This window comes from Mobula birostris, chromosome 30 (assembly GCF_030028105.1).
Source record: "Mobula birostris isolate sMobBir1 chromosome 30, sMobBir1.hap1, whole genome shotgun sequence".
Lineage (NCBI taxonomy): Eukaryota > Metazoa > Chordata > Chondrichthyes > Myliobatiformes > Myliobatidae > Mobula > Mobula birostris.
In genome coordinates this window covers 12,810,331-12,835,351 of record NC_092399.1, presented here as the reverse complement: position 1 = coordinate 12,835,351, position 25,021 = coordinate 12,810,331, and the positions used below count along the sequence as shown (strand labels likewise).

General features: G+C 40.4%; 2 protein-coding genes across 4 annotated transcripts in view; one reads left to right on the top strand and one right to left on the bottom strand.

Moving 5' to 3' along the window:
- Positions 1-1,018: 1,018 nt before the first annotated feature.
- ncdn (neurochondrin) lies at positions 1,019-24,674 on the bottom strand. 3 transcript variants are annotated; one of them, XM_072247273.1, is made up of 8 exons: positions 24,274-24,673; positions 22,720-22,845; positions 21,260-21,395; positions 18,297-19,304; positions 12,505-12,746; positions 8,602-8,826; positions 4,757-4,899; positions 1,019-1,749 (listed from the first exon to the last, which is right to left on the bottom strand). In XM_072247273.1, the coding sequence occupies exons 3-8, from the start codon at positions 21,383-21,385 to the stop codon at positions 1,313-1,315; spliced, it is 2,181 nt and encodes a 726-aa protein (XP_072103374.1). In that variant the 5' UTR covers positions 21,386-21,395; positions 22,720-22,845; positions 24,274-24,673; the 3' UTR covers positions 1,019-1,312. The 3 variants fall into 3 exon arrangements, with proteins under 3 accessions (XP_072103374.1, XP_072103375.1, XP_072103376.1); XM_072247275.1 differs by lacking the exon at positions 1,019-1,749 and adding an exon at positions 1,938-2,146 and having other exon boundaries at positions 24,274-24,674; XM_072247274.1 differs by lacking the exon at positions 22,720-22,845.
- LOC140190583 (dyslexia-associated protein KIAA0319-like protein) overlaps positions 24,394-25,021 on the top strand; it is a 95,313-nt gene continuing 94,685 nt past the window's right edge. Inside the window, exon 1 of the mRNA XM_072247272.1 lies at positions 24,394-24,678. The gene's annotated coding sequence lies outside the window, so the exon portion shown is untranslated. The remainder of the gene's footprint in view (positions 24,679-25,021) is intronic.

Genomic DNA, 25,021 nt, shown 5'->3' with positions numbered 1-25,021 from the left:
CCCTGGGTTATGAAACAGAGATAGATTCAAAAGGAATAAACATAAAAGGGATTTTGAATGTTTATGGATTTGATTCACAGTATCATGCCAACAACACTCACATAACTGGAACAGCAAGTTTCACAAGGTGGGTATCAATGAAGCCTGTGGAAACTCAGAATGAGCTGACCTGAAGACATTTGCTGCTTCAGTTTGAAAATCTTACTTCACATGGATAGATCCAGTCTTATTTCAGTGTTTCTGGATAACATTTGCTGGGAGACTAAAAAAGTAATCACCCTTTATTTGTATCAAAATATTACTGCACAATTTATATTTTCCAACAACCCCTCTAACTTCATGGTTACTGTTAAACACAAAAGACAATGCTTCAATCTGAACTAGCCAAAATACAATAACAGCAATATCTTTGCAAAAGAAAGATTTTACTTGAGGCTAAAGAGAGATTTTAACAATGCACATAAAATAGGGATTAACTATTGCACATAAACTTATACAGCCAACCAATAGATTGTTAAAGTCTGAATGAACAGAGACACCATTAAATATCTCTGCATAATTTTGTGGATATTTATGCACTTATTAACATCAAGTTATGAAAAGCACCCAGTTTCCATTCAGTGCTGAATAAAGTGTACCCTGAGACAGAGTTTTCTACTTTCTGTTCCAGCAACATAATGTATTCCAAAACCCAGATCATTATTTCCCTATATGCTTTTAAATTGTGGTCACTAACAGGCAAATTTCTAATTCAGGGAAGTTACACCGTGTACCAGCACTTTAATGTTGTGCACTCATTTTCAAGATTGTCCAACCCAGCTTGAATTATTATTACAAAATATGGCAGCACAATTAATTTAAGAGTCAATCACATTGATGTTTGACATTACAAGCACACTGTAATTGTTTTTATATTATGCAATAATACACGATTCAATTTTTTTGTAACAAGTTCACTTTTCGATTTTCACTGCAGATGACAACATATTGTCCTGACATAAGTATTAAAATTTAACTGTTCATAGCTAAAACTTTTGCAACCAAGGGCAAAAGTAGATGAATGCGAGAAGATAAATCATGAGATTTCTTAGTTGTAAAAATCGTGCCGGGACAAAGCTGCTCCTCAGAGCAAAGAAAAACAGTAAACAATAAACTTTAATTAGCAGAAAGAGCTCAAAATGTAAAATTCAAATGACTAGTTGAAAAAATATTCACAAGTAAATCTTTTCAGCTTTTGAAAACACAATAAAGCTTCCAATCTTTACACTGGTGGCTCAGTCTGGGAAATTCAGGACAGCAAGTTTGGCCTTCTCTAATTTTCACAGAGAACCTGTTCCAAAATAGACATTCCATACAGGCTTGCTTTCTCTGCACCGTTCTTCAATAACATAAAGTCTTTGCATGATTTATTGTTCTTTGCTAACTCAGCTAAAACAGATTGAAAGGCAGTAATAAGATCAGACTCTACAGTCATAGGGGAAGCTTGAGACAGCAAATCAAAAATATCATTCAACCATTCTGAGTCAATTATACTTTGTGGCAGCCATGGTAACAAAGGTATGCAGCTACCAAAAGCTTGCATTCCTAGAAACCAAAGCTCAGAAATTTGATCCCAAATTTCCTGGTACTTTTCAGTCTGGACAATCCATGTTCTTTGATCCGTTTTTTCTCTTTGTGTTGTGTGTGCTTTTGAAAGAAAGTGGATCGCCTCTTGGAAAAATCCCTGGGATACTGAGGCCCTCTGAAGCACTGAAAGAAAAGATTTTATTTTAATATACAAACTGCAAAACACTCCCAATCACAAAACTCATACTCAAAGTCAGGCATGAAGAGGTTATCAATCTCTGCTCCAAAACAGAAGTGTTCTTGGCCATCATACAAGTGTTCATATTTCTCCTAAAGCATTCCAGCACAGCCTTAAAATACCCAACAATCATGTCACCAAGTCCCATATCCTCATTTGATCCATGTGTTCCACAAATCCCACTCCTTATTATACAATTTTCGCACCTTTTTACTCTCATCTGTTCCAGCATGATTTCTAGAAGAAGCTTTTCCTACCATTCTTATACAATGACTTCAAACTTCCCACAAAGCTTCAATCTTGGCCTCCTCTTGTTCATCACAGGTACAGTCTTCTGACAATCTTTATGAACAAACAAAAATCTTTTTGACATGCTTAAAACTACAAATAACTTTTAACTGTCTGACTTATAGTTCAGGTGAGACCTTCTCCAAATGAAATTTTTAAGATATCCTTCACTACCACTCAGGAATCCAGCTCACAATTTCATAATTTCTTCTGCATTATCACTGGGGTTACAGCCAATAGTAGACGAACTACTTATCCCAAGCTGTGCAACACATTGATCCTCTATTAAAACAGCTTTCTTCCACTTTGAACCTTCATTGCTACCATCTTCATTATAAAGTCATTTCCCCATTTATCACCTCCAGTTAGAACTTGACCAACATTTTCTGGATTAACTTTCCAAACTTTATCTGCTCATAAGATTAATGTCGAAATCAGATCAGGCCACCCGGCATTCATTTTCACCAACCTTCAATAACTTAAATCACTAATCTCCACTCCCTTTAAGGCGCGAGGAGGAGATAGCAGCGCACTGCGTGCGTGCAGCCATCCGGTGAAAATGATATCGTATCCGTTAAATAAGGGCCCGTGGGCAATTCTGATTTGATGGAGACAGACGTGAAAGCACAGAGGAACATCTGGAGAAATTTCTGAAACGCAGGTTCGCTGCCGTCGTTACTGGGTGATCGAGAATCTTCCGGAGGGAAGGCCCCAAAATCCCCGGCTTTGCCTGCTGCTGGCGACCGAGATTGAGGTCAAATTGTTTGGATAGAGATGGTGCTCGGTACTCTGTGTCGGAGGGCTGATCGGAGGCTCGAAGTTTTCGGACGACTCAGAGTCGGACTGTGGTCAGGCATGGCAGGGTGAGTTTTCTTCCTTCTCCCGTCTGCGTGAGATGTGGGACATTTGAGAGTCTTTGAACATTTTACTGTGCCATGGACTGTTCTTCATCAAGTTATGGTATTGTTGCACTGTTGTAACTATATGTTATAATTATGTGGTTTTGTTAGTTTTTTCAGTCTTGGTCTGTCCTGTGTTTTGTGGTATCACACCGGAGGAAATATTGTATGATTTCTTAATGCATGCATTATTAAATGACAATAAAAGAGCACTGTGTGTCTTCATAATCTAAAAACTAATTTCAAAATCTTTTGATGGACTTTGCAAATCTCACCAAGGCTCTTGTACACAGAAAGTTTCCTCTAGCCTTGTCTCAATTCAGATTTTCTGACTTTTCAACACTGGCTCCATTGCATCACCCCATCACTGACCCACCTTGATGATAGAGTCTTTACCAATTTTGGCCTGCACTTGCAGTTTTCTAAAACAACATTATTTCTCCCTATATATTCAAAATTAGAATTTATACATCCTCAAACCTGTCTTCTTTAACCACAACTTCAATAACTTTTCATAATTCTTATTCAGCATTTGCATTCTAAATAATTTGTACATTCTTGACAATGTGACGAAAGTACACATAGACTAAGGTGTTGACTGTCCTGTGCTATCACCAGTGGGATCAAAGGTTGATCTGCCACCTGTCTTCAGGAGAGAGATAAGTAAGAAAATGGAGCAGCATTTGGAAATGTTAATGAAGAGACGAGAGAGATTAACGGAAGGGGACACCGGTCTGGGTATTGTCAAGACTGGTTTGCTTTGAACCTGAACTGTTTGAAGTGATGGACAGGCGATACCCCAACAAGGGGATAAAAAGGGACGGGTTCGCTAAGGCAACAGACACCACACAAGACACCACTCACGAAACCACGAGGTATTGAGACCCTGGAAGCGGTGCGCCCCCACAAGTCGGTGGGAGTTTTGGAGGGCTGATCACGGGACCAGCCATAGACACACAGGGTGGAAAGATTCAGTCGGTGGGAACCTGGCGTGTGTGTCCACCCTTGCCTGGGTGCCGGGTTCACCGCAGAGGAACGATCGTATCTGAAAACGGAGGGGTCACAGTCAGTGACCTCAGAAGACATTACAAAGGGCTTGCCCGAAAGCTAACTGCGAGAAATATCAAAGGTCTGTTGAATCCGATTTTGAATATCAGCATTCGCTCTCTCTCTCTCTCTCTCTCTCTCACTCAACAGCACGATTGCTGCGAACTGAACTAAACTGAACTCTGTCACTTGTGATTGAATATTTTACCCCTAGACTGCGATAGAGCTTGATTGATCCTATTATCCTAGTTCTGTGTACATGTGTGTTTATTCAGTGCTAACCTGTTGCATTTATATCCTTACTATTAGAGTACTGTGTTGCTTATTTCTTTAATAAAACTTTCTTAGTTCCAGTAATCCAGATTCCAACTGAGTGATCCATTTCTGCTGGTTTGGCAACCCAGTTACGGGGTACGTAACAACAAGTAATTAAATTTAGACCAGTAAATCACAATATTGTGAACTTTGATGTGATTTTCATTAGACTGATCATGAGTGACAACCCAGCTGATTTTTAGTAATTCTGATTCATTGTGCAAAATGATTTAAACTCATTTGCATTAGCACAGGTGGACATTGCTTTAAAATGTCCTGTAATCTCTGGTCCCCAAGGTAAAGATGATATTTTATCGTTAATATTACATTACATGCAAAATTGGAAGATTGAACAGTAATAATTGGTAAACATATATAACAATTTATCTTCTCTACTATGTACCTGGTGTGTCAGCGAATATGCGGCTAATCATCAATCCCAAAGTGGTGAAATTGGCAGCAAGAATCAGGAAACGCTGATTGTAAAGCAGTGACTGCAAGGACTCCATTAACAAATTAAGTAAAGATGAAAAGCACTCTTCCTCTCTGTAAAAAGTAAAAAGAAAACAAGGGTGAGCAATGTTTGATAAAGAAAGGTGACCATAACAACAAAAAAAATCTGTACTTATTTTAAGATTACCAATATTTTTGATTTTGTTTTTATAGGCTTCATCTGTTTTTCAGACAGTTCCAAAAATACTCTATCAAAGCAAAAATAAATCACCATTTCTGTGACAAGTGGGTGACCCATTATTTTTAAACAGCAACTCCTGGATTGTAGATTCTATCAGAAGAAACAAATCCTCTTGTGATTAATTTTATCAGGACCCCTCTCTCTTCTAGGCTTCACTGGATACAAGCATCATCTACCCAAGCTTTCCTCAATGTCCCCATTTCAGATATTCCAGATTTTCTTTTATAATGAAGAAGCGCTGGCAAAACTAGGGCACTAGATTCTATTTCATGCAAATAAATTTTAATATGTGGAGAGCAACTGATCAGCTCATTAGCAATGCCAATGTATCAGGATTACCTGATAAAATACACACATAATTTAGTTGGGCATCACAACCGAGCACAGGGGTAAGGGGGACATTAGGGTGGTTAGTAGTACTAAGGAATAAATATTGATGGGAAATATTTGAAATGGTTTAAGTGAAACAGGATACTACCTGGACTAAACACTATCACTAAATATCATAACCCAATGTATACCTACTTTACCTTAATTATTAAGCCAAGGAATCAGTGCTGTCAGCGTTCCAGAAGCACCACCATTTTTATTTCAAGATGCCAACAATACAATACAGGATTATGCTTTACACAGAGCAAAATGATCCCAACTAATAGATCAGATCAAGGTCTGCAGTCTTGCTTTATCTAGTGCTGAATGCTGGTGGTCAATTGAACTAAAAGGAGGCCTGAAAACATTAACATCATCAGTGATGGCACAGCCTACCATATGAATGGATCAGACAAAATTGTCCTCTGAAAATTTTTTTTCCAGAAATGCCAAATTTATGATACATCTGAGCTTCTATCTGAGACCCCTGCCAGATGGGAAACCACTTTATTTCACTCCACATAGTATCAAGAAACAGTTTAAAAGACTGGACACAACATACTTTGAAAACCATATAGCCGGCGGTACTTCAGGACCAAATGTGTCAACATAGCCTGTCCCAGTGTGAACCGAAGAGGTAATATGGACTGAACATGCCATCAAGTATTCTGGTTTGTTGTGTTCTGTGTTGTACTGCCAAGCATTGGGGGCATGGTATGTTGGTGCCTGATTGTGTGGTGACATTTGCTCGCTGCCCCAGCACATCTTTGATTGTGAATGTAAATGATAAAATTCACCGTATGTTTCAATGTACATGTGATAAATAAATCTGAATCTCAAAGTAGCCCTGGTAGAAATGAAGTCAATGGCTATAAGGGGAAAAATGCTCCAGTGTCATTGGTCACACAAACATAGCAGCCTTAAGACCAATCATCTTTAACTACTTTATCAATACTCTTCTTTAAAGACCAGAAGTAGGGAAGAGCTGGTCATGTTCACCATTCCAACCCTTTTGCAACTCATTAGCAAGTGGAGCAATTTTCACCTACAGGCAGTAGCAGCCAAAATTCAGACATAGTCTGATAAGTGACAAGCGACCTCCACACCATAACGTTGCTGACCACCTCCAATCACCTAACCAGTTAACCATGATGTTCAATGGCATTACCATCGCCAAGACCCTCATCAACAATGATTTTGTGAGGCCAGGTTCAAAACTAACCAGAAACTTATTTGCAACAGGATTAACCATTTGGTTCCTGAACTAACTTGTACAACCATAACAATTTCAATAAAGCAACACAATGAACACTTTGCATTACAATGGACTTTTAAAAAATTGTATTCTTCATCGTACAATTTATGTTAATATATTTCCCTTGTAAATGCTGTGCGTTTGTGATGCTGCCACAAGTTTTTCATTGCAATTGTGCATATATAAACTTGTGCATTTGTCAATACACTTGACTTTTGATGTCAGTATTGTTCCTTGGCTGAGTATTTTGCTGCTCAATGTGTACCACATTCATGTAGTGGTTATCGTGATGCTGTTACAGTTTAGGGTTTCCGAGTTCAACCTCGGCATCCTCTGTAAGCAGTTTGTACATCCTCCTTGTGGAAGGCATGGGCTTTCTCCGGGTGCTCTGATTTCCTCCCCACAGTCCAAAGACGTACCGGTTAGTACGTTCATTGGTCTTTGCAAATTGTCCCATGATTAGGTTGGGGTTAACTCGGGGCTTGCTGGGCAGCGCAGCTCGAGGGCCGGAAGGGCCTGTTCAGCGCTGTATATCTAAAATAAACTCATGACACCCCAAAGTCTTTCCACTATTTCCAAGGCATAAGATAGGAATGAGATAGGACATTCCACACTTGCCTTTATTAATACAGCTCCAATGATATTCAAGAAGCTTGACTCAATCCAGCACAAAACAGCTAGTTTCAATATACCCCATCCTCCAATGGAAGAATTTGTAACCTCCATCAACAGTGTGTACTGTGTACTGTAGCTATTTACTACAGTAGTGGTTATTGAGACCACCTTCTAAACTGTAGATATCCATCACCAAAAAGGACATGGTTTTAACTGCTGCATGTTCTTCTCCTGACGTGGATATCTAAAGTCATTCATTCATCTGTGCTGGATTGGAATCCAATGCAAGTATTCTGATTTGAAGGACTGCAGTGACTCAGGAAGGCTGCTTACCTTCTTGGGGAGAATTGCAAGTGGTGACATTTAGAAGTTTGCCTTGGCATTGAACAGTGAAAGGTAAGCAAAGAAGAAAGCATTTATCTTGCTCAATTATTATTCTGGAAGATGTCCAAAATGTTGATCATTTCACAGGAAAATGACAAGTTTAAGTAAAGCTGCAACGATGCATAGGGTTTTTTTTAGCAGCTACTTGAGATCACTAAGCAAAGTTTAAGCCTTAATGCACCTGTTCTCCAGTTGAAAACTGAACCCCAATGGTAATATAGTGGCAATACATTTGCAACTATACTTGGCAGAGTTGGTACTTAGTACTTTGTACACTTCCAAGTGAATATCTTGCAAAAAGGTAATCAAACTACCCTCTCCTTCCCTTTCTGGTCAGTATTGACCCCCAGACATTGATGTTCTAGTCAACAGGGAGACGGCAGAAGAAAGGGGTTGAGAGGCAAAATGAATCAACCATGACATAATGGGCCAAATGTCTAATTCTGCTCCTAAGTCTTATGGATTGTTTTTACTACCCAGAAAATCCTTCTCCAATAATTTGTTCCAATGTATTAATTTTTTCCTAATATATTCAAAGGCTCTTGAACCAAAGGGGATAACTTCGCTCAACTTCACTTGCCGCATCATTGAAATGTTTCCACAATCAAAGGACTCACTTCCAAGGACTCTTTATCTCAGGTACTCGATATTTATTGCTCATTTATTAATATTATTTCTTCTTTTAGTATTTGCACAGTTTGTTGTGTTCTGCATTTCGGTTGAACGTCCCAGTTGGGCAGCCTTTCATTGATTCTGTTATTGTTCTATAGATTTATTGAGAATGTCCACAAGAAAATAAATCACAGTATTATATATGGTGACATATGTACTTTGATAATAAACTTTACTTTGAAATTTTTGAATCTTAACTAATTTTCACAGAATTCTTACGTTATATTATAAACCTTCAGCTGAGATGGGTACTATATACCTTATCAGTGCAGGCTCAGTCACTACAAGATTAAGGAAAACTCCACAGGCAGTTCGGAGATTCATTTCAGGATCATCGGGTAAAAGTTGTGCATTTTGCCAAGAACTGAAGACTTCCCACTGTTGTGCAAAATAACGGAAAAGTAAAACATGAAACCCACGTGAAATTAAGATTCTTCGAGGAGCATCCTCAGCTGAGAGGTGACAAAATCCGGGTAATAAGAACCTGTAAGTAAAGTCACACAATTAGTCAACCATCTTAAGTGGACCCAAATATTAATAGAGATTTTACTAGATCTCAATTACTTTTCCCTAAGAAACCTCTGTTGGGCTACTGTAAATGGGAACACTGTGCAAATCTTATTGAGAAGTTAATAAAATACAGATTTTTTTTAAACATGAAAATCATTCAAACAGTTGACCATGTAATCTCATGCCCCCATTCCACTGATCTGTTACTGTATACCTGCTTTTGTCCCTCATCCCTGAAAATGATTGATTGTTAATAACGTGCAATAACTATGCAACAATTACAGAATCAAATGAACATCTGGCCAAACATCAAATTCTACCATTTCCAAATTGTACTTTTTTTTTTGCATTTAGGAATGCAAAAAGTTAGAAACTTTGATAAAATAACCCCTCCCAGACAAAATTACAAGTTTGTGTAATCTATTGTAATTTCATCCTTCGAGTCCAGATATCACTCAGATTATTAAAAGCTTTACCATGATAAAACATTTACATGCTCAGTGTTCCCAGTGCATTATAACCAGACCTTTGCATATCTTTGGTGTAAAAAGGTATAAAGGCCACTGTGCAATTTGCCTCTTTATTTCATGACATTTTATCGACATTCATAGACCACTATCTTCAACATTTTGATATTGCTTAATATATTAACATTTTTGAAATTTTTGTATCTATCTGAATTGCTTAAAATGTCAGCCAGCTCTATATTAGCAACTACCCGGGATAAGTGGGTTTTATGTAATTTGTAAATATGGTTAATAGATCCGATCCCACACAAGTTCTCATGAGGAGATTTCAAAGATTTAAAAAACTAGCTTTATCTATCACATGTACACCGAAACAATGAAACACACAGTGAAATGCATCATTTTGCGTCAAATCAAATCAGTTGAGGAGTGCACTAGGCAAATGCCACCACGCTTCTGGTGCCATGCCTACAACTCGCAACTCCTAAATGTACATTTTTCGAATGTGGGAGGAAATCACGCGGGCATAGTGAGAATGTACAAAATCCTTGCAAACAGTGGCAGGAATTCAACTCTCACCGTTGATCCTTCGCGCTGTAATAGCGTTAAGCTATTGTGCTGTCCTGTTACTATGTTAATTATATTATTATAATTAAGCGCCCTCCACCCCTATTCTGCTACTCAGTTTCATCAGATCAATAATTATTTTTCAATCCCACACACTCATAAACATATTCTGAACTATAATACTTTACTGCTGATACCCCACAGGTGTCACCATATTTCACATGTACATACAGCCCTTGACAGCGTTATCTAAAAACACAGCAAAGAGATTTCATACATATGCTGATATCAGCCCAGCTTTACCTTACTTGACCCCACTATCTCCAAGGCTTATATCCCCAATAGCAATTGTAGGAGCCATGTATCTGTTCTCTATCCGCTTTCAGCATTTATAGTGTCTATTATGGTAACTAGTCACATGAGTGGGGGCGTGGTTAAAGTGAAGGGAATAATTTACTTATCCTTGCTTATTTCGTCGCAGTTTGTAGCTTGGGACCGGTGGAGGTCGTATCTTTTGCTGAGATAATGCTGAATGATGCTCATCTTACAAGGGTACGTTTTAAGTTTCATCGCTTCAAGATTGTATGCTTGCTAATTGCTAATAAAGGATCAAATAAAGGATTCGACTTTTGGAGCAATCATTAGAGCTGAGGGCATGTTATGTAAGTATAACAACTCTGTAGTGGTCACAGGCTAGCGGCAATTGGTTTGTTTTGGTTTTGGATTTTTGCAAGCATGTAACATAATTGCTATAATTGTTTCAATGTACCTTCAATTAGCTGTGCAGTTTAAAGCCTTCTCCACTGCAACCTAGAAGTACTATACTGCAATTACAAACTATCTCAGTCTAAAAAAATGAAAATTATTTGTTTCATATAATTCAAAACATAGGTTATAAAGTATCTGCAGAAGTTCATATTTCCATTTTAACTTTAATCATTTGTATATTCCAATATATTGTTGAAACAACTGATAAATGCTTCCCATTTTTCCATCTTTTGAATTTTTTTAATGTGATTGGCTACATAGTAAACTTGAAGATAATTCAGATTGAATGCTGAGGCTACCCTTGAAATGAGACCTGTTAGAAACAGGTGCTGGAAATGAAAAGGCTTATGGCAAAAGGATCAGCAATTTTTCTGGAGTTCCAATTGCATTTAATACATATTCCCCACCCCACTCTGATCTTACCATCTCTGGTTACCAATACTGTTTCAAAGTTCAATACTCTATTGAGGAGATTTTATCTCCTATGGTGATTTCACTAATTTCAGATAACTAGTATTTTCTGCTTATATCAGAATTGTCCAGTTCTGCTGCAAAGTCATCATGTGTAGCATTAACTCAGTTTTTCTCTCACCATGTATACAGCCTAACCTAATGGGGATTTCCAGCACTCTCTGTTGTTTTAAACTTCTAGCAACTATTGTATTCTATGTTTCTCTGTTCCAACAAATTTTATTTCTTTATACCTCTCTCTAATGTTTGCATTCAGTTATGAACGAGATGCTACCAAGATAGTGTGACCCAAACAACTTTATTTTCCACCTTATCACAAACTTTCTTTCGTTCCTTCCATGCACTTTATGCCTTTTAAGCTCCTTCATAATCATTCAGAGTAGCCATCAACTCATCCCCTTCCAAGGCAAAAGTCTGAAGTGGAACAATCTTGTTACCATATCTAATCTTTCAGAGAAGCTGTGCAAGCATAACCCACACCTTCATTTAGGCTGCCTATGTCTACTTATCCATCTTTACCCAAGCTTATCTCATTTGCTATCGATCTATGCCTGTCACAAAGGCCCATCAATTCATAGGGAGGTTCAGTACAGAAACCGGCCCTTTGGCTGGCAAGTCCACAGTGACCACCAACCATCCACACTAATCTTACATTAATTCTTTTGTAATTCTCCTCACATTCTTCCCATTACCTGCATAAAATTTACTATGCCCGGTTAAGCTACCAATTTGCACATTTGTGGGAGGTGGCAGGAAAATGGAGCATCCCAGGGAATTCTACAAGATCACAGGAAAAATAAGCAAAATCCACCTAGACAGCATCCAAGATCAGGATCGAATCGTGGTCTGGTGCTGTGAGGGAGTAGTTCTACCAGCTGTACCTTTAGATCTGACTATTCCAAAGCATCTTGGCTGTCCTCACATAATCTCCTCTCTCTTAACTGGAGTTCAAAATGTTTGGACCAGCTACAAGGACAACATTCAAGGCCTATCCATCCATCGTCCACATGCATATTACCCTTCATATTTCTCCATGACCTCAATTCTCAAAATCAATATTTTTTTTTGCTACTTTACGGCCCACTGAGATAAACACTCCTCCAATTCTGTGCCCTTAAGCATGCCCTGACTTGCAACATTTCACCAGTGACAATCCTTCCTTCACATGCCAGAGATCCAAAGACTGAAGTATAGCATGTCTTTGCAGTTAAAATATTTAGATGGTTTAATGTAAACGTTATTGTTGAGACAATAAAATTATATTATAACATGAACCTTAGTCGTACACTGTTCTACATAGAAGATGCAACATAATAATGCTCACAGCTACAAGTTTGATTAAATCGACTGCAAAATGCATTGTTGTATTCTTTTCTTACCTCAAAGCATCTTTTGACCAAGTTTTTGCCTCAGAACGATCAGTCAGAGAGAGCTCCTTGACTTCACTGTCTATGTCATTTGATCTCACTGAGCATTCAAATAGCATCTGAGCATACCGAATCAGAAAAGGTAACACTTCACAGATGTCTTCCTTTAGTGCAGAAGTCTCTTCGGCCATCCACGCACCCAAGACTCTGACTGAGGCAAAAACAAATGGGTCTCTCAGCTGTTCTTCATTCACCTGCATCAACAGAAGAATTTTAAGAGAAAATTTTACTGACACATGTTTAACAAATAAATAGAAATAGAAGAAAGAAATTCTAATGTAAAGGAATTGTTGGGAATACTCAAAATATAACAAGCTTTTGACAGGAAATTCTGATCAGTACCTTGAAAATCATCTGCTGATATGATGTCTCAGTACCTGCTTCTGTGTAACACCAAAGTATATAAAATAACATGAGATAACATGGCAGCACGGCAGCGTAGTGGCTAGCACAATATGTTACAGTACAGGCAACCCAGGCTCAATTCCTGCTGCTACTTGCGAGAAATTTGTATGTTCTCCCCGTGGCCACGTGGGTTTTCTCTGGGTGCTCTGATTTCCTCTCACAGTCTAAAGATGTACTGGTTGGTAGGTTAATTGGACATTGTAAATTGTCCTGTGATTAGGCTAGGATTAAATCGGGGGATTGCTGGGCAGTGTGGCCCGTAGGGCCTATTCAACAATGCACCTCAGTAAATAAATAACGGGGTGGGGGGGGGGAGAAGATGGCAGTGTGACGGCAGCGCGCGCGGCCACTTCAGTGATGAATATCTGTTATTTGTCAAGTCGAGGACCGTGCACAATCCTGATTTGATGGAGACAGACATGAGAGCACGGAGGAACATCTGGAAAACTTCTGAAATGCCGCTTTGCTGTCACTGCTACTGTGCAGAAACCAGAATCTCCAGAGCTGAACGCCTCGAAATCCTCGGCTTTGCGTGTTTCAGCGGCCGGGGAGAGGTCGAAGGCACTTGGCAGAGGACGGCGCTCGGGAGGCTGCTCAGAAGCTCGGAGTTTTCGGACGGATGGACTCAGGGTCGGCTGCTTCCAAGGTATTGGCAAGTTGACGCTGCCTGGAGGTTTATGGCAGGGAGCTTCTCCCTTTTGCCGCCTGCTATCAGGGACTCGGGAGTCGATCGACTCATGACTTTGAGATTTTTTTTTTACTGTGCCCATGGTCTGTTCTGTATCAAATTATGGTATTGCTTTGCACTGCTGTAACTATATGTTATAATTATGTGGTTCTGTCAGCGTTAGTTTTGGTCTGTCCTGTTTTCTGTGATATTTCTCCAGAGAAACATTGTATCATTTCTTAATGCATGTATGCATTTCCAAATGACAAGAGGACTGAGTGTTCTCATAATCTAATCTAATATTGCTGCTTCCCAAAGAGAAAATTTTCTCAGAGAAAGTAGCACAATTGAAGTCCCAAGATCACATGCATATTTCACAAAATTATACACTAAACCACAACCTACATGCAACTCCATTCACATCTGACAGTAAATGAACTCCTAAGAGATGTTTGTTACCTATTGATTTCAATTATATCCATGGGCCGACTTTGATGTTTGTGTTGTCCAAACTGAATGTAAGGTGGTCAAAAGCTGTTTCAAATATGTCAATGGTAAACACTCCAATCACCCCACTTACCTTCTCCTTCCTAATCTGATTGTGCACCTGGAGAATTCAATTCACATTAAATTGTTATATAATTTTGATCCCAAACAATAATTAAGAGTTTTCTTGCACAAAACGCCTTCATTTAAACTGCATCAAATCATTTTTAAATTTACATTAAAATATGCATTAAATATGATGAAAATACACAATTGGATTGGAGTAATGAACTACAAAATGCACCACAAAATCTGTATAAGCATTGTACAACCATATGTTACTTTCTGCAATTACTCTTCCCACCAAATTTAAATAATGAACAATATTATATGTTACATCAGTGCAAAACAAATAATGAACTATGTAAACAGCATGAACACTGCATTCTGACAAGTAAGTCTCTGACCGCAGGATCTCTTCATCACTGAAAATCTAGCCACAGAAAGTTTAAGGCAAAAATGGAGGCTATTCAGTGCTGGTTGAAGAAGCGCTACTCAGGCTGCTCCCATCTTCTAGCACCAGTCTGTAACCCTGTAAGTGTGTCACACCTCAAGTACATAAACAGTGTGTGTGCTTTTTAAATGTGGTGAGGGGTTTTACCTCACTACCCTACTAGGCAGCAGGTTCTGGACACTGTGAAATTATTTTTCCTGATCTCTGATCTCATCCTTTGACTAATTATTTTAAATCTGTACCTGTTTTCTGTTGCTTCCACTGTGGAAAATAAGTGTTTCCTATTTACTCTATCTAGACCCCCTCATTAATTTTGTACATTTCAATTAAACCTTCTGTGCACCAAGTTAAAAATTGCAGCATATCATATCTTACCTTGTTTCTACAATCTTCCTGTCCTACAATAAATCTCATCTATTCCTCTTCAATGTAATAATTACCAATTCTCAGTAATGTGCTGACCAGAACTGTGATTTAACAAATTCTATATACAGCTATAGCATAATTATTCCTCTTCTTACAATGTTTGCCTTGGTCAGTAGTGTCCTGTGTCTTTTTAAACACTTTCTTTACCTGTCCAGTTACCTTGGATTTCTGGTCAAACGTTTCAAGATCCTTTTGCTATTTCCAGACCAAACACTTAACCTGTACTTCCCTGGTTTGCTGCATCTTCCCAAATTACATATTTCACACACTTGTCTGGACTAAATGTCATTTGCCATTTTCCTGCTTATATGAGCAACTCGTTTACAGTGCCTTGAAAAAATATTCAGCCCCCAACCGTTTCTTCACATAAGTATTACAACCAGGGATTTGGATCAATTTGACTGAGAATTTAAAATGGGGAGGTGAATATAATGCATTGGATGCAGAGGCTGATGTGGTGATAGGTAAGGACAAGAGGGACTCTCACTATTATGATAGTGGGAAGATGGGGTGAGCGCAGATGTATGAGAAAAAGCTATGGGGATGCTTTTCCTCAGAAGCAACTGTAAAGCTGGCCAGGATCGGTGGGAAGGTGAATGCTGCTAAATAGAGAGAAATCCTGGATAAAAACCAGCTAGCCTCTGCCAGAAAGCTTAAACTAGGGAGGAAGTTTCCCTTTCAGCAGGACAAGCCAAAGCACACTGCCAGAGCAACCATGGAGTGGCTTCAAATGAAGAAAATTAATGTCCTTGAGTGGCCCTGTCACAGTCCTGACCTTAATCCAATGGAACATCTCTGGCAAGACCTCAAGATGGCTGCCAACTGATGCTACCCTACTGACCTGGTACAGCTGGAGCAATTTTGCAAGGCAGAATTGGCAAATCTGGCTCTGTCATGTTGTGCAAAGCCAATAGAGATTTATTTAAAAAGACTACTGTAATACTGCAGCTGCAAGAGTTGTTTCAACTAAATACTGAGCAAAGGGGAATGAATACTTTTGAACTGCTGACATTTCAATTTTTGAATTTTTAGTTTCCCATACTTTACAATTTTCCCTGTTTTTTTGGGCACTACTGTGATAAAAGGAGCATGTGATTCACAAATGAAAATTCTCAGTAAATGGATCAAGATCCTTGTTTATATGAACAAAGGGTTGGGGGTCGAATACTTTTGCGAGGCACTACAAGTTTTCCTATTAGCTAAAGCCTCCCTGTTAACAGTCAATCACATGACCTGTTTTGCATTATCTCCAAACACCTTCAACGTCCCTCCACTATACAATACCTAAACATTAACACTAAATTACCCACAGGCTTGAAACTTGCAAAGTGACAAGTACTTTTACCGTTGGTAACACCCTTCTATTCATAAAAAAATATCAACTATCATACTTCATTCCCAGTTACTGAGCCAATCTTGGATATAATCTGCCACAATGTTGGATCACAGGGACTCCAATGCATTTTTTTAAAATCAGTTCTTCACAAAGGAAGTATCAAAAGCCTTATTAAAACCAACACACATGTGCAACACTCACAAAATGCTGGAGGAACTCAGCGGGTCAGGCAGCATCTACAGAAATGAATAAACAGTCAACGTTTCGGGCCGAGACCCTTCTTCAGGACTGGAAAGGAAGGGGGACGACGCCAGAATAAAAAGGTGGGAGGAGGGTGATACAGTACATGAAGCCAGGTGGGTGGGAAAGGTAAAAGACTTGAACTGGGATTAGAGTGGGGAAAGAGAGTTGGTGCCAGAGGAGAGAGGAGGGCTGGAGTGTTCAGGGAAGGTGGGGTGGGAGAAGATGGAGGCTCTGAGGATCCAAGAGGTGACAGTGGAGCCTGAAAGACATGGGGTTGGAGAGTGGTTGTGGGGGGTATGGAGACCTGGGGACCCAGCAGCAGCAATGAGAGTTTTTGCCTAGATGTGCTGGTTGAAGTCCAGGCTGGAGCCAGAGCTAGAGACCACACAATTTACAGTCTGAAGGCATCCAGCGTCGTAGGAACCAACAGTGACTGCAGTTGGATCTGGGGTCTGGATTGCTCAGGGTCATTGGAACTGGGGTTGGTGCCAAAGTGTCACCAGTCCAGAGGCATCCTGGGCCTTCGAAGCTGGCGAGATCTGTGGTCTGGGGACATCCAATCGAATCAAGAGTCCAAGCTGGAGACAACAGGGACCATGGTTTAGGGCATCGAGGGCCGTCAGAAACAGAGTTGATGATGGCAGGATCTGCGGTCTGGAGACTGGTGATCCTTCGATCCTTACTGGATGTGAGGAGGGTGAAGAAACAAGGGATGAAGACATGGATCCGGCAGAGGATGAAATGTTAGAGAGGTCCACGACAGATGGAGGAGAGAGTGTCCTGGAGCTGCGACACAGACTGAGACAGGGCCCACCAGGTATCACATACAACTTGGAACGAGAAGCCATGGGAGAAGCAGTAAATTGACCGCAAGTACTTGGGAAACTTGGTGAGTCCAAACCAAGAGAACTGAAAGCCGTGTGGGCCACGTGGTAGTAGTGGAACAGTTGCTAGACCTATGTGCAATCCTGATCTCAGGTACTGACTGGCACAGTGTGGAGTTTGCACATTCCCTCTGGCTGCTGTGCTTTCCTTCCACATTCCAAAATTGTGTGGGCTCAGCAGTTCAATGACCACAGTAAATTGCCCCTCCTGTAGGCAAATGGTTGAAGCAAGAGGAAGTTGATGAGAATGTGGGCAAAATAAAAAACAAGATGGGATTAATGTAAAGTACGTGTGCAATTGGTCAAAGGGCCCCTCTGCTTGCTTTGATTTTGTTTGAAGTAGCTGTTTCTAGTTCTCTCTTGCCTAGTTCTCCTCTGTCTAATGTGACAGAGTCTTTATCCTAAATCAGTTTTTCATGTTTATTCACAACGTTATCTCCGTCCTTTTCTATAACAGTGCTAAACCTAACTGGATTATGATCAATTTCACAAAAATTGCTGTTTATTGTACTCATTCCTACCTTTTTCATTCCACCTGTCCAGACCCTACTCTCTTGTTGGGCTTGCTACACACTGACTGAAAATGTTCTATCGAAAGTGACTGAGGAATTATGAACCCTCATTTGCCCTTTAAACTGACTGCTTCCCATTCAGTATTAGACTAGTATTAGGGTAATTGCAATGACCACTACTACTGCCCAAATCTGCATATTTGGAGACAAAAAAACCCCACAAATTTAAAAATGCAGTTAATTCTTATGATAAACTATTTTCCATACTCACTTGCTTAAGATAGCCAATGATTGCTCCAAAAGCCTCCACCATTATTTTTACTAATTGTCCAGTTTCAGCTTCTGTTAGATGGACTTTATCATCAAGCACACAAACCATCATCCCGAATTCAATTATACTGTAACATGCGGTGATGACATCTGGTTTAGAGTAAGTTGCCTCAAGTCCGGGATCTTCCAAACAAATCCGAACCTCCACACAAGCTAGGTTCACTATCAATGACAAGAATTTACTTCTTGTGTCATCATTTCCCGCTAAAATCCAGTCTGAACCATACACCGCCAACAAAAGTCCAGCAAGTTTCAGTGCTGGATCTCTTTGTGAGATACTCAGTTTACTGTTCAGTATACTGAAGAGACCAGTGTAACAGTTCTTCAAGCATGCAGTGAAGATTGGGTCCTCTTTCAGGATACACGTGCTAGGTAGAAAATGCTGCATTACGTTGCACAATTCAAATTTCCGGTTACCTTCTTCTGCAGCAAACTGTTCACTAAGCATGTTGCATACATTCAAGAGTTCTGGCCGAGAAGTATTCCAACATATATTTTCCATTGCATTCAGCAGACTGACAAGTAGACACAATGCTTTCTCACAACCACGACATTGGTTTATATAAGCCTGACATAATGCAGACACTGTTCCTTGAGTTACTAATTGCCTCTGTCCTTCAGAACAGGCAGAAAGTGCCTGAAGACATTGATAAGAATCATCAATCATTGATGTGAAGGTGGTAATATCTACTGCAGATTCCATTTGCGAACTGACAACTTCATTGAAGATGGGAATTTTGCTGAACATTTCAGGGTGAGTAGCCATTTCTGGACTTGTGGAAAAACATGCAAAAAGAGTCAAACCCAGAGCTCGGAAGATTTGATTGGGACAACCACTGGGTGATTCTTTGGTGATAAGAAGCCTGTTTGGGAAAGAGAATCCGATAGCATCAAATATTCGTCGTCGAGTTTCTGCATTGGTTTCGCTTGCTTTCACCACTTTGGTCACCTAATGTAAAAAAAAAGACAATTTATTGTTGAACACTGATATACAGAAGTGCAAGTGCATTGCAACTATCTATGTAACTATTTTCTGTATCCTACTTGAAATCTGAGACAATTTGAATTTACACCCAGCAATCTGGATTATAATCCAAATTATTATGAAAATACACTAACACAAAAGGTTAAATTATCAGGACACCAAATAACGAGGTAGTTTAATCCACTACAATATTCAGGCAAATCTGCATTGAGTGCACTAAGATTAACATATTCTTCTCCAGATAGTATGCAACAACTCCAAACAAATTCTGTCTAAACCTACATTTATTAGCTTGGGCCTTTGATCAACATCTATTGACAAGATTCTATAAATTAAGGACTTCTGCCTATGCTACGTGGCCCATTCACTTTTGTGCCATCATGTACAAACTAAATTCCAATTTACTCCTGGTAGATACAGTTGATAGAAACGAATTTTTAAAAATTAACTATCACACACAATTTTAGGTAACCTTTCCACAGCCTGGACCATAATAAGCATGATACAATATTCACCTTACAGAGAAAAACCCCTAGAGAGTCTACAGGTAGAATTAAAAGCATGGCTATGGAGATAATACATTCCCTTAAAGATGAGCACAGCCGCCTGTGGTTGGAACCAAAGAAAATCTGCAAAATATGTGGTGTTGTCCTGAATCCTATACAAATTAGCAAGGAGGGGGGTATTGGAGGTCTTAAAGTTCATTAAGGTGAATAAATCCCTAGGAGCTGATCTGGCGCTTTCTCAGACTTTGTAGGAAGTTAGACGAGAAATTGTGATGGCCCTTGCAGAAATTTTTATATCTCCGGCCAAAAGTAAGGTTCTGTCAGACTGGAGAATGGCTAATGTGGTGCCACTGTTTAAGCAATGTAGCAAAAACTAGGAAACTACAAGCTTATCAGTCCAACAACAGTGATAGGTAAATTACTGCCAGAGATCTGATTCGGGACAGTCAGCATGGCTTTGTGTGTGGGAAGTCATGTCTGACAAATGTCTTGGAGATCTTCAAGGAGGAAAGTGGATGTTGTCTATGTGGACTTTAACAAAGCCATTACCAAGATCCCTTATGGCAGGCTAGTCTGGATGGTTAAGATAGTATAGAATCTGGGAGAGATAGTAGATTGGATTCACAATTGGTTCATTGGTAGGAAGAAGACAGTGATGATTGATGGTGGCTTCTTGGACTGGAAGCCTGAGTCTAGAGGTGAGGCACAAGGGTTGTGATGGGATCTTTGCCGGGCACATTAGCAACATTTGAAAGGCTTCTAAATAAGTACATGGATAGGAGAGGAGTTGAGGACTATGGGCCATACATTGGCAGATGGGACAAACTCACTAGGCAATACAGTCAGAATGGACAAATTGGGTCAAAGGGCCAGTTTCCACATTATATCATCATCATTGTCATTATGTGCTGTGTTGTGTGACATAAGCAATCATGGTCCCATGACCATAATTGTCCTTGGCATTGCCTTCTTCTGGTCAGCTTCTTTATAAGATGGAAAACCCCAGCCATTATCAATTCTCTACAGAGACTGCCTGGTGTAACCAGGACTTGTGATGTGCACCAGGTGCTCATACAGCCCTCAACCAACTGGTCCCTTGGCTTGAGTGACCCTGATCTTGGGGCAAAGCATGACGACCCGCAGGCTAGAAAAGGGAAGGAGCGCCCTATACCTCCTTTCAGAGATGTATCTCCACCCTGCCATCCACTATGTTACATGACTGATACTAAAAAGCTACTTACTTAATAGGATGATGATCCACATAAACCAATGCAACATGTTTGATAACTTTAAACATAAACGCATTGTATACACTGTGAATCTCAGGTGGAAACTTATTGTCTAACTTTGGAATTTGTTATATCAGAATATCAAAACAGCCAAATTAAAACTAGTGAACTAAAACACTCTTACCAGTAAAAGTGCTGCGAACTGTTCACTATCATTTTTTGCATCATGTAGAACTTTAAGACATCGTTCCAGTATCTTATTATTCGCCTCCTTTTCAGTTTCAGGTGTTTTCTCTGAAGTTGAAGTCATTTTAAGTGATCTGAATAGCAATATAAAAAGAAAGCAAATACCAAGAAAAGTCACTCCAAAAAAATGACAAATATTGTGTAGAACTACAGAATCCCAAAGACCATGGACAGGTGAAAACCAGGTGGGTTGCCCTGAGCTTCCCGCTGCCTGCTACATTAATTCCCCAACGTACTATGACCTTTTTGTAATGTCACATTGGGAAACACTTTTGTTAGGAACAATCATAGTCATGAGGTCATGATCATCTATGTCATACGACAGCGGTCCCCAACCACTGGGCCACAAAGCATGTGCTACCGGGCCGCGAGGAAATGATATGATTTGGCGATAGGAGTCAGTTGCACCTTTCCTCATTCCCTGTCACTCCCACTGTTGAGCCATTACGCATGCGAGGTCATTACCCGCGCGTCATCCATGTCAGCGCGGGAAGGAGATCAACTCCTCGAGCTTGCAAATGGCGGCGGGCTGAAAAGTACGTTTGACATAACATCTCTGCCCGCATTCCAGACCAAAGTCAAGGCTAAATATCCTGAGATAGCCACAAGAGCACTGAAAACGTTGCTTCCATTTCCAACACTTTTCTGCGAAACGGAGTTTTCTGCAATGAATGCAACAAAAACTAAATTGCGGAATAGAATGGACATAAGGAACCTCCTTCGAGTATCGCTGTCTCCCATCACTGTGTTGTTGCAGGGAAACAAGCCCAGGGCTCCCACTGATTCAGCGATATTGGTGCATTGCAATGATTTTATATGTTCACACGGGGAAAATATGCGCTGTGTGTTTAATATCCAAACGTTACTTAAAATGTTATGATGTTATTGACTTACTTATATAACCATATAACAATTACAATATGGAAACAGGCCATCTCTGCCCTTCTAGTCCGTGCCGAACGCTACTCTCACCTAGTCCCACCGACCTGCACTCAGCCCATAACCCTCCATTCCTTTCCTGTCCATATAGCTATCCAATTTTTCTTTAAATGATAATACCGAACCTGCTTCTGCCACTTCTACTGGAAGTTCGTTCAACACTTACTTCAAGCTCCCCTGTCCTCCCCTGATAATTGACATCACTATATTCATGCGAGGAAAATATGCGCTGTGTGTTTAATATTAAATTCATTAGATAAACCCTTTTAGAAACGAAATTGAGTGTATTAGCCACTTATCACCTATATTCTGGTCGTGATTAACACCCCCCCCCCCCCCGAACAGAATCCGCGAAAACGATTTGCTGGGAAAAAAAACTGGCACGTACACACATGCGCACTGGTGCCCGCGCAAGGCTTCATGGTCATTGTAGTCTTTCTCGGAGTAAACACAACGTACCTGACTGCTACTCTTGCCCGTTGGCAACCCGACCACCGCACCCCGCCCCCCACCGCCGGGTCGGCCGGTCCGCAAGAATATTGTCAATATTAAACCAGTCCGCAGTGCAAAAAAGGTTGGGGACCCCTGTCATACAACACAAAACATGAAGATGATAAACACGACCACATCTTCCATCAGGACATACTACAGCCTCCTGGACTAAAAACTGAATTCTACAACTGCAGGTAACTTGATCTCTTGGACTGCATCAATCGTCCATCTCTGATATTAGCTCAGTATGTTTTGTTATCCTTTCTCTCTCTCTCTCTCTCTATGAGAGTGGAGGACGTGCCCAGCCTGATTTACTGGGTATGCCCTCCTGCTCTGTATTTTCAACCCTCAGATTTATTTGTTCATGTCCTTATTCTTTAGTTACTCCCATTCACTCATTGACCAGATAATGTGTTTATGGTTTATCCTGTAATCATCCCAGTTTCACTCCTTCCAGCAGCTTAACAAGCTTCTTGTTTCCCTTTCAATCTGGCCTGAAATAGTAACCGTTTCTCTTCCCACAGTATTTCCAGCATTTTCTGTCTTTGCTTTGGATTGTCAGCACCTGCAGTTTTTTTCAAATTTTCAAACACAAGGGATGACACATTTTTACCAAATGTCATTCTTTTAGGAAGTATATTCAAAATAGATTAATCATATGCTGGAACCATGGAAAAGTACAGATTTTCTAAATACTGAGCTTCCTAAACATCTCATACCTTAAGTCTGCTTCTACCACTGATGACTATTGCTCAGTTCTTATATTGCTCAAATATTCTTTTTGATTTACCAATTTGTAAGATGTACAATGCCATGGATAAATATATTAGAACACTTCACATTTTTGTAGATATAAGTAAAAAAAAAAGGTTTAAAATTATATATATTATCTGCATTCTAGTGTAGCTTAATATATGACAGTGTTCAATGAAAGAAAACTATGCAAGGATGATTTATCCTTTAACATAACGCACACAAAATGTCGGAGGAACTCAATACGCTAGGCAGCATCTATGGAGAGAAACAAAACAGCCAACGTTTCGGGTCAAGACCCTTCATATTGGCATTGACCTGTTTAGATAAAAAGTCTCGACCCAAAACATATACGGTCCATTTCCCTCCACTGATACCGCCTGACCCGATGAATTCCTCCAGCATCTTGCGCGTTGCCCCAGATTCCAGCACCCGCAGTTCCTTGTCTCCATAATTATCAAGAACTTTTCAAATACAAGCAGTGAATCTTCAGCATCGTGGAACTCAACGAGACAGGCAGCATCTCTGGAGGAAAACGAACAGAGGACGTTTCGGGTGGAATCCCTTCATTTAGACTGCAGTTGAGTATAACATCACTTCAGCAGGTTTTCCAACAACCGCACTCCCTCACTGCCGTCACATAATCACACTCAAGCACCAAACAAATTAGTGAAATGAATAGTAAGAGCACTCTGTATCATATTTGTGATCAACTGACTTCTCAGACACGATATTGATGATTAAAAAAAGACAAAACACACAACGCACCTCGCTCCTCCACAATATCCGGGCCACTGATGACCTCTCGCCCTGAATAACGTAAACCAATCGGGCGCTCCGAATTGTTGTCCTCTTGACCAATGGGATCAATCTCTCAGGCAGCTGTCGGCATGGCCAGCCAGGCAATGGTGAACTTTCACCCCGGCGACGTTAACCAATCAATGGCACTCAAGCCCGGAGGGTCCGGTCAAGAGTAGGAGCAGGATCTTTTCCCCCAGGCAACCGTCTGTAAGTGCTGGTGGTGACCGGCGAGTTTTGGGGCCTGGTTCCTACAGACCCAGCCATGTTCCGAGACCGAGTCACGTTGGAGACGGAGGTGCCGCCAGGAGCCGCGAGCTTCCTCCCTCGTCCCTTCACCGACGGTGAAACTGCAAGCTGGCAGCAACGTTGCAGGTGACTTGCGGTCTAAACCCCCCCCCCCAAAGACCTCCCGCTGCAGCAATGGTTTTTATTACTTGATCCATTTAGAGAGCTTGTTCTGAACCTGATGCATCATTTGCTCGCGGGGAATAAAGTTCCCGTCTCTGAGGGACTTAATTCCTGACGAAGGGTCTCTGCCCGAAACGTCGACTCTACCTCTTCCTAGAGATGCTGCCTGGCCTGCTGCGTTCACCAGCAACTTTGATGTGTGTTGCTTAATTCTATCCGTGCCTCGTTACCGTGTTTCTTTCTCGCATTTCGTCCCAATAGCAGTTTAAACCCTCCTGGCCTGGTGTTAAAAGGGCTGGATAGCGGG

Excerpts from the sequence above, each read along its gene's own strand:
- ncdn (XM_072247273.1), bottom strand. The coding sequence starts at position 21,385 with ATGACTTCAACTTCAGAGAAAACACCTGAAACTGAAAAGGAGGCGAAT. Across the intron at positions 19,305-21,259 it reads AGTTCGCAGCACTTTTACTG|GTGACCAAAGTGGTGAAAGC; the intron begins GTAAGAGTGTTT and ends TTTTTACATTAG. Across the intron at positions 12,747-18,296 it reads TCATTGGCTATCTTAAGCAA|GTGAATGAAGAACAGCTGAG; the intron begins GTGAGTATGGAA and ends CTGTTGATGCAG.